This window comes from Etheostoma cragini, chromosome 5 (assembly GCF_013103735.1).
Source record: "Etheostoma cragini isolate CJK2018 chromosome 5, CSU_Ecrag_1.0, whole genome shotgun sequence".
NCBI classification, from domain to species: domain Eukaryota; kingdom Metazoa; phylum Chordata; class Actinopteri; order Perciformes; family Percidae; genus Etheostoma; species Etheostoma cragini.
The window spans coordinates 13,295,504-13,305,215 of record NC_048411.1 but is presented as its reverse complement, the minus strand read 5'-3'; the positions used below and the strand labels follow the sequence as shown (position 1 = coordinate 13,305,215).

General features: G+C 41.3%; 2 protein-coding genes across 4 annotated transcripts in view; one reads left to right on the top strand and one right to left on the bottom strand.

Moving 5' to 3' along the window:
• tpcn1 (two pore segment channel 1) overlaps nt 1-2,186 on the top strand; it is an 11,991-nt gene extending 9,805 nt beyond the window's left edge. For both annotated transcript variants that reach the window (XM_034871782.1, XM_034871781.1), the window contains exons 21-26: nt 253-299; nt 409-477; nt 648-744; nt 929-1,068; nt 1,159-1,239; nt 1,320-2,186. In XM_034871782.1, coding sequence (XP_034727673.1) covers nt 253-299; nt 409-477; nt 648-744; nt 929-1,068; nt 1,159-1,239; nt 1,320-1,466 — 581 coding nt within the window. In that variant the 3' untranslated portion in view covers nt 1,467-2,186. The remainder of the gene's footprint in view (nt 1-252; nt 300-408; nt 478-647; nt 745-928; nt 1,069-1,158; nt 1,240-1,319) is intronic.
• Nucleotides 2,083-9,646, bottom strand: slc8b1 (solute carrier family 8 member B1). 2 transcript variants are annotated; one of them, XM_034871783.1, is made up of 15 exons: nt 9,271-9,646; nt 7,949-8,101; nt 7,313-7,365; nt 6,835-6,892; nt 6,509-6,614; nt 6,195-6,362; nt 5,156-5,254; nt 4,999-5,073; nt 4,752-4,882; nt 4,489-4,630; nt 4,254-4,375; nt 3,266-3,419; nt 3,091-3,171; nt 2,915-2,979; nt 2,083-2,790 (listed from the first exon to the last, which is right to left on the bottom strand). In XM_034871783.1, exons 1-15 carry the CDS (start codon nt 9,418-9,420, stop codon nt 2,599-2,601), a joined length of 1,749 nt encoding a protein of 582 aa, XP_034727674.1. In that variant the 5' UTR covers nt 9,421-9,646; the 3' UTR covers nt 2,083-2,598. The 2 variants fall into 2 exon arrangements, with proteins under 2 accessions (XP_034727674.1, XP_034727675.1); XM_034871784.1 differs by having other exon boundaries at nt 4,999-5,070.
• Between the last annotated feature and the right edge of the window lie 66 nt (nt 9,647-9,712).

The following is a 9,712-nucleotide window of genomic DNA, read 5'->3' as shown; positions in this document are numbered from 1 at the left end:
ATGAGATTTCTAAATTATTCCATTCCTTTTTTACTCACAATTTGTACAGTGTCCCAACTTTTTTGGAATCGGGTTTGTGTGTGTGTGTGTGTGTGTGTGTGTATATATATATATATATATATATATATATATATGTTTTTGATAACAATTGTATTGTTATTTATCTATTTATTACAGCCGCTATTTCTCTAAATCTGTTAATTTTTCTGTTTTTTTATTTAAATCATTGCTTCTTCTTTCTATTTTCTCCAGTGACTCTGTTTGAACTGACTGTGGTCAATAACTGGTACATTACCATGGTAAGTTTAAGCCATTTATCTGTGGTCTCTCATCCGTCATCACTCTGCAGTCTTGACATTGATCAGTGGATGTCGCTGTTTCACTGCCGCCGTGTTCACTCTCCTACAGGAAGGAGTCACTTCTATGACAACCCACTGGAGCAGGCTCTACTTCATGACATTTTACATAGTTACAATGGTGAGGCCTATGCAGTCATGTGTTTGTAATGTGTGTGTGGAAGTACAGTATGTAATGGATTTCTGCTTTTGTCCACTAATGTATATTTTAGTAATCCTTCTTGGGAAATTCAATTTTCTTATGCTTTAATGTGACCATGTATGTATGCTTGTGACATTTTATGTATCCAGGTGGTGATGACCATCATTGTGGCGTTCATTCTGGATGCGTTTGTGTTCCGCATGAACTACAGCCGCAAAAACCGGGAACCAGTGGAGAACCCAGAGGGTGAGAGTGTGTTTGGAAGTGTCTTTAGAAACAAAAGCCTTCATGTAATTTTGAATATTTGCCGTATTTCTTACACACATCATCATATGAAATGCATATTTGAATACTTGTGTGAAAGGACTGGGTGAAGTGTGAATTAGTGTTCAGAGAGTCATTTTAATGTCTGTGTGTGCACATGCTCTAGATGAGAATGGGATAGTTTTCGAAGTAGAGGTGAGTCGTGATGAAGCTCTGGCCACGCTGGAGCTGTACAAACAGACTTGCCCAGGACTGTCCTCCCTCAGCTCTCTGCAGGGAGTCCTACAAACTATGGACAGGGGAGGGGTGAGAAAACACACACACACCTCATTTAGTGCTCTTCTTATCACATGACTTCCGACTAACCAGCTTTCCCTCCTGCTTTGGTGTGTACAGCACTCGTCTCTGGTGTACCTAGGTCGCAGGTCCAGGACGAAGAGTGACCTCAGCATGAAAATGTACGAGGAGGAGATACAGGTAAGAAACGGAAGAAATAATCCTGAATACCGTGGCAGTAGTTGGACCGTTGTAACCTACTTCTGTGCATTTTGTTTCAGCACGAGTGGTATGCAGAGTATTCAAGGGAAAATCTGCCTGAGCCAGACCAAAGCCTGGAGCGGGAGCTGGACAGTCCCGTCTCTGACCCATCTCCCTTCCCAGAGCCTCAGCTCAATGCACAGACTGGACTTCACAGAGTCAACTAATGCACAGTTTGAAAGCAGTACATACCCCGCCACCATCTCAGCTTTTTTAAATGGAAAGAAAACCCCCATCACGCCAGCTGTTCTCCAGTTTCCCCACACTCACCCACTGTTTGCCACAGTGGGAAACTATTCCGGGGCCTCCTTTGGGACTGATGTGAAAGTGAGACGAGTTAAAGATGACTCCTTCTCAGAGCAGTCACTACAGACAAGACAGCAATGCAGGTCTGTTGCTCGACCAGTGAGGTGGGAGCGTCGCCCTTGTTAGGCCTTTTCAAAGACTCCAGCAAATATTACCAGCAAACCCGTACTACTGCAGTATGTTGTGTACGTATTCTGCTGTAGGCCTTTTGTGACCTCTTGTAAACCATGTAGTACTTAAAACTGATGCCTTAGTTAAATGGCTCGTCTGACCTGTATTACCACAGACACTACATCTAAGTTCTCTAAAGACCCAAAGTACAAACACTTACACTCCTTTTAGCTCAAAGCTCAACCCAACGGTGTATCTCCTAACTAATGTCTCAACAGACTCAAAGTATTTAACTTTTATATAGCTTCTTATTCTGTGATGTATTTGAGTTAGCTAAGAAGGTATTTTAATAAACTGCTCAAATTGTCAAGTGCATTCATGTATTTTTGCTGTACTATCATACTGCTTACGTTATATACACACTATAATGTATAATTTAACACGGACCAGCATAGCATTAATACGAACTGTAAAAACAAATACCAAAATTATTTAATGTTCCAAAACAGCTTTGTACAAGGTTATTTTAACATTTTTGATTTACAGTACATTCAATTCATTCACAATGTTCTAAAGAACAACATGTGCTCTCCCTGTGGACTCACCAAGTGCCATCAGAGCTCCAGTTAGCACAAACAAGTTGAATAAAGGCACAGTGTGATAAGTTACAGCTCTCCCTGAGCAGAACATTTTGTCAGTTTGTCATTCATTTGCCTTCTTGGTTTCAGGTGGCTCTGGGTAGAAGGCAAGGCCACAAAATGTCCTGTCCATTCTAAATAGTGCATTAATATGATGTGTAGAAGAGGGTGTAATTCTGTTCAAGTGTGTCATGTTGCATTACGGGAGGACATCTCTCATTTTAAACTGGCCTGAGTGTCAGATCTACACAATGTGGATCTTCCCAAACTCTGTAAGTAGTGCAATGAGAAGAAAGATGGCATAGAAGACGATGAGAAAAAACCCGTATGCCCGACCCAAGTGGAACCGGCACAGGGGAACAATGACGAAGGACAGGACCAAAGACACACCCAGAGATCCTGCAAGAATCCACGTCAACAAACCCTCTGTATCAAACTGAGGAGAAAGAGGAAAAAAACAAAAACATCATACATTTTTTTGTGTATCTGTCACTTAGATTTCTCTTAACATTTGACCAGAATCATAAACTCTTGATCTGTGTGTTTGAGTAGAAGATCACCTGCACATAAGAATGTGAATTAACCATCTGTACCAGACATCCTAAACCCACTCCAAACAGCATGTCTGAGGGAAATGCAGTCAAGGATGCAGTCATTAACAGCCACTGCTATACATGTCCATAAGTTATTTTTTTATACCAACACATGCTCCTATAAAAAAAAAAAATAAGGATACTGAAAATGATGCCTCCAAAACAGGCAGATATGGCCATCCGTGGGTAACCCTGCCGGGCGATGGTGATGTCAGAGAAACAATCTGAAAAAGAGAGGAGCGTACAAATCATGTGATAAGATTTGTAAGTTCAAGCATAGTTTTTGTATATGTTTTGAAATAGGTTCACAAATATCACCTCCTATGCTGTTGCCCCAGGCCAACAGAGTCAGCCCCAGCACAGTGTTGCTGAGACTCAGCACCACACCAAGCATGTGCAGAAGACTGACCACTTCAGAGGCCGTCACACTGATCAACGCAGCACTCGCAACGAAGCCCAACAGAGCAAACAGCTGGACAGGGAAAAAGACAACCTTAGAAGAATAGCACGCACATACGCAAGAAAACTAATTTGAACATAAAATATATTTATCCAATCTGGTGAAAAAAGCCATGTATCTAATGATAAATTTATTGTGATAACATTGTTGCTGTATATTTTTTTTTCCAGGGAGGCAAAGTCAACGGGTCAGTCGAACACTTTGCTCCAGACTTAAATATCTTCACAGCTATTGGATGGATAGCCTTGAGCTGTAATTGAACAGATGTGGCTGGTGGCCAGAGGATGAAGTTTACTGACTTTGGTGATCCTCTAGCACCGCCATCTACGGAAAAGGATTTGGGCCACTGGTGAAAATGTATTTGAGTTCTGACTTTTTTCTCAGAATTCTGACTTTAAACTTAGTTCAACGTGTTCTCCTATTATGTAAAATATATCAATGACTGCAAGATGGATTGGCATAACATTTTGTAGTTTCCCAGATGTTGAATCCTGTTGACTTTATTGATTGCCTAACTAATCATCTAGCGCCACATTTGTTTGGTCTAGTACTTTGTTTTATGATCAAATAACTGCAAAACTAATGACATTTTCATAAGCCTTAGCTGTACTTTAAGGTAAGGGATAATTAGTTAATGTTAGCATGCTAACACACTAAACTAGGATGGTGAACATGTTCTGATGTCAGCATTTAGTAATACAATACAGTAATACATGATAACATTCTTTGATACGTGTACAAAACCTGAATGTGGCACTTCTCTCCCCACCCCCCCCAAAAAAAAAAGTGCATATCCTGTATATTCCTGATAATATTGGTTCCTTTTTCATCTCTGTCAATACTTACTGGGTGATATTTGGGAGGACTGTCATTAGTGGTGCTGCAGAAGACAATAGCAGACAGGAAAAGTCCCAGCAGAAGAATCAGCAACCAGAGGGGAAACTGTCCTTGGATCATATAATCTCCATCTAGAAATTATTAAAAGGAAATTAAGTATATTTAAAGTAAATAATATTGGGTATCGATTTAACAACATATTTACTGTTATTATGGGTGATACAGCATGTCATGTTGCACTTACATACTCCAGACTGGAAAGTAAGCGCACACAGCAGAGGAGCAGTGATCAGATGAAGGCAGTTGAGTGGGCGCCTCCAGTTCCTGTCTTCTTTATCAGGGTCGACCACAGGGATGCAGAGCAGCAGCAGGACCTCTAGAGGTGTCTGATGGGTGCAGGACAGTTTTAAATAGCTTTTCACTCTTCAACTGGGTGTACCATCCAGATTTATTGAGCTGTTTACACGTCACCTTGTATCTGACACACACACGCACACACACACACACCTTTAGTACTTTGAAGACTCTCCAGCTCCATGATTTCCTCCTCCACTTCCTGTTGTCCACTGGGTTCAGGGAGCTCAGCAGGATCTTAATCGTGGACTCAGAGTAAGGAAGAAGCGGCCTGTACTCTGACTCTGAAACACACACACACATACACACACACACACACACGTTGTGTAACTGATCATGCAGAAAAATCCGGGTGTGTATTAACTTATATTGTGGTTGATAAAAGGGTGCTACATCCTACCATACTCCTGTTGGATGGTCCCTCCAGTCAGGCAGGGAACTTCATCATCAGACGAGTCAGATGAGTTAAACTCTTCTGCAAAGACAAAAAAAAAAATTTCTGGCAATTGTCTAAACAGATTTTTAATTGGTCTGTGTGTATGAATTAGTGTTTCAACCTGGAATAGGTGCAACATTCATTGAATGTTTCTGCCGGTTGTAGATGTACGCGCTGATGATAACAGTCAACACATACACCACATAGAGGCCCAAGTATCCTAGAAATAGGAAAATGAAACAGAAGTGAAGCTAAAAAAATGTCAGTGTGCGTGAAAATAGTGGAATATTTAAATAAAATCGCTATTGAAAAGAAATGCACACACAGCATATTGTATTTACAGTCTACTGCTTGTTTGGAATATATAAAATGCCACCAGAGAGTGGGTGATTCACAGAAAAGTATGGATGAGTGATTCTTTGAACTGCATTCATGTTTTCAGTCAGAATATTGCTGAGACGGCAGATGTTGGCAGAGCTCAGACACACCCCACCCTGCAAAAATCTCCAACTTTTTAAAGTACTGAAAGAGATTGTTTAGATGAATAATCATGGGATAAATGCCAACTTATAAAAACTATAAAGATTTTTGATTTATATAAAACTTTAAAAAAAAGGTGAAGTGTGTAGTATCTAATGACCTGTGACTTGAATCAGGTTCTGTTCAAATCAAATCACTGCTGATGAGTCAATACAAAGGGTTAATGATTTCCATATGAGTGAAAAGATAGTCAACTTTGAAAGGAATGTTTATAGTACTAACAAGTAACTAAAACAAACCAAAGGAAGAAATTACTCTGAAGCAAAGATATTTAACTAGTCTAGCAATGTTACTGAAGTATGTTGTGGTACATTATTATTTAGAATACAGCCTAATCATACTAAAGACTTGTTTTTAACCAATATACAAAGAAAATACCTCATTACAATGCCTCCCTAAAAGGCCCTGTCGAGCTAAGCGTTCGCCCCTAAGGTGCTTTGGCACGGGTTGAATAACTGACACACTATTTTAAATTTGTTTAACCAATGAAAGTCCAGGTCGTATTTTCAGTTAAAACCATAGGTTTAATTTTCCCCCATTAACTCTTTGATGTTCCTCTAGACAAACTGTGGCGGTCGGTAAATGAGTGAGTGTGAGTGTGAGTGTGAGTGTGAGTGTACCCAGTGTCTCTCCCAGTGTCGTGGTTCCTCTGTACAACATAAGGAAAGTCCAAAACACTGCCGCCATGTAAAAGATAACATCACGCAGAAATGGACGGGAGGCCACAGCGAAAGGCTTGACCAGGGCCACGCTGCCAGCAACTACCGTGGTGACAAATATACCAGCTCCTGTAAGGGAGAGGGAACGAGATTTAACCAGGTTTTCATAATAAAAAGCTTGAGTTGTTGTTGATGATGTGCATGTGTGTGTGTGTGTGTGTGTGTGTGTGTGTGTGTGTGTGTGTGTGTGTGTGTGTGAGTGAGACTATGCCCACCAAATAAGGCTCCAACAGCCAGCCCAGCGGTGTGTGGGTGAGAGAAAGCTGCCATGGCACTGAAGACATCCGGAGCTCCATTACCAAGTGCCAGAAACGTCACACCCTCAGCACAAACACCAGTCAAGGAACATATTCTTCATTAAAAAAAAATCTTTTAACAACATCAACAAAATCCTAAAAAGTAGAAAGAGAAACGGCAAAATCTCCTCAGAGAGAAGATCTGTGCTGGTGAATCATCAGTCTGATCACTTTGTACAGATTGTACATAAATATGACAAAGTGAGACCGTGTGAGGGAATAAAGAGGATGTAGATAAAGGATACGGCCACGTTGTGAGTGAGGTGCAGACTGGTGGAGATGGCTGACAGGTTGGGACAGAAACTGGGGAGAAACAGTGAAAAGAAGAAATTAGTTTGCTCATTAGAAATGTGTTTTGTTTTGAAGAAAGAGCAAGGTAGGGACGCTACTGAACTTGTGAACTTGTGTTCAGTATGTGAAGTGAGGTGGGTGGTTGGGGTAAAACAACAGTACAAACTGTCCTTCCTTTGAGGCAATCTCACAATCTTACAACTCAAGTGAAACGATTATGGAAAACTTCCTACAGTCATGTGACTCATCATCATGTGACTGCACTGAGGGAATTAACGTGTGTGTAGTCTGCACATGTGGGCTTGTTATATGGTGTTACACTCTCCATTGCTGAAACCAGTTAATAAACAATGAATGATTTAAGCTTGCTGGCATGACACATACTGTAAAGGGGACACACATATTGACACTGGCAACATGAGAGTAACTTACAACTTAGACGCCGCGAGTCCGAGAATGATAAACAAAAAGATCAGCCATATAATCTGTGGAGAAGCAGAAGAAAGTTAAGGGCCGATCAGTTATCTTAACACACAGAGGAGACCAAAGTGCTGCTTGAGTCTGTCGTACGCAGACAAATGCTCTACAAACAAGAACTAAGTAGACCTTGTTAAACATGGCCTTGTTGGACTATTGTTCCTAATCTGTAGCATTACCACTTATTTTTTACACTGATTTTCATTGATGGATTTTTCAAAATCTCACTTTTACTCCTCCCCCCCAACAATGTGCCTAATGGTATTTTAAATGTGACAGTTTGAGTTGTTATGTTGCAAAGCGGGAAATTCAGGAAGATTGTACTTTCTAGTTGTTATGTTGCAAAGCGGGAAATTCAGGAAGATTGTACTTTCTCACCAAAAATCCATTATTTAGCAAAAAGTGAAATGACTGCATCTGAAATTTCATCGTTCCTAATACTACCACAGCAAAGTCATCTTCCTCAAAAGATCAGCTGGTGCTGAGCTGCAGTTACATGCTGTCCACACCCCCCCCCCCCCCCCCCCCCCCCCCCCCCCCCCCCCCCCCCCCCCCCCCTTACACACACACACACACACACACAGGTCTTACACAGAGAGTAATGGTGAGAGGTGTGAGGTTAGGAGGAAGCAGACAGAAGGCCACTTGAAGGTAGTTGATGAAGCCATCTTCCATGTCACAGTCTGGTGTGTTCTTCACAAACGCACAGCGGTCTGCAGCACTGAGGTTCATCACAAGGTCACACTGAATACACACACATATATACACACACACACACACACACACACACACACACACACACACACACACACACACACAAACACACATCAGTTTTTCTACTTACTTGTCTAAATGCCTCAAATTACATCCATTCATCTCTTGCTCATAATCATAGTGAATTATACGTACTTGTTCATGTTTCATAAATTCTAAGTGTTGTTAAAGTTGTCACTGTGAGTGTGCAGTGGGTACCTACTGAACCCCATTTTCCTCTTTTCTCATTGTGTATGTGTCTTTTGTTGTGTCAATCAGCTTTGCAATATTTCCCAGAAGCCAAAAAAACAAACAGTACTGCTATGCTGGTAATTGGCTGTAATGATTCAAACATAAAATATTAAGGGATATGTAGCAAGTAAGCACACTAATAACACTTGTAAAATATTACACCTGTAAAATATAATGCAATCATATACAACAGTTCAGACATATACATTCTACGTTTGTAAAGATAACAACCTTCAGCTTTGATCCATTATTGGAGTTATAGTTTGCATTAGTATTGTGGACTTCCTCAGGCCTAGAGGTGGTTCTAATGTTTACATTTACAAACAGGAAGGGGGGAGAATGTAAAATATAGAGTAGAGTACCACACCATCAATCATAAGGCCTCAGTGTCCCTTCTGTACTTCCAAGAACTAAGCCCCCCAGCTTCGGTTATTCGGTTATTGTCTGGAACCACTGTAAATTAATATTAACGGGTATGGCTGGAACACTGTTTGGGTATGCTTCGTTGTGCAGGTGGGCACAGTATATTTTTGTTGCCGTTTTAGGACCCTGGGTTGTCTACAGACACCGTTTATTTTTAACAGTGTGTTCTGGGGACAGGCAGCTCGCGGACAGAGAGGAGATGTTTGCTGTATGTGACAACATATGTTGTCGCCTAAAACATGCGTGACATCGCTTAGAGCACGACTGGTCTTCTAGTAATCACGTGACAGCAGGTTAAACCTGCTGACAACACCCTGGAGACTGGAACTCTGCTTACATTTAAACAGTGTGCGCGCGCGCACACGCACACAATCACACTCTCTCTCTCACACCCGCGCGCGCGAATCTATTAGCCAAATTTCAAACTACTGACAGTTAACGTGTTAATTAGCTAGCTAGGAAGCTAGTATACTAATCATACCGACCTCATCGTTGTTGTTCTGAAACATCGTGGGTAGTGTGTTGTTTTTAGATATTCCGACTCCAGGCTGGTTCCTGAGGACATGGGAGCCCGACGTGACCTGCTGGTGATACGAGAACACCAGCAGAAGCGACAGGTACACGGCTAAACACATGATTCAATTTATCCCGGAGCAGCATCCATTCTGGGGGACAGGACTGGGTGGGTTGTTTTAGTCGTGAAATCCGGCACTGTCAGCTTAAATGAAATCGTAAAAAGCTGACATACTTGTTAAAAAATTGACGTTGTTGTAGCTTCACTTTAACATCTATGATTTATTTCTTTAAGCCTCTTTACAGACTGTCCGCTCAGGTTCTATATCCGTGTACATTGCGTACACCCTAACCTCTGAAATCCCACCTACTGTTTTTTCAACCAGGCGTGTGCCGCCTTTAAGGACTTCTCGT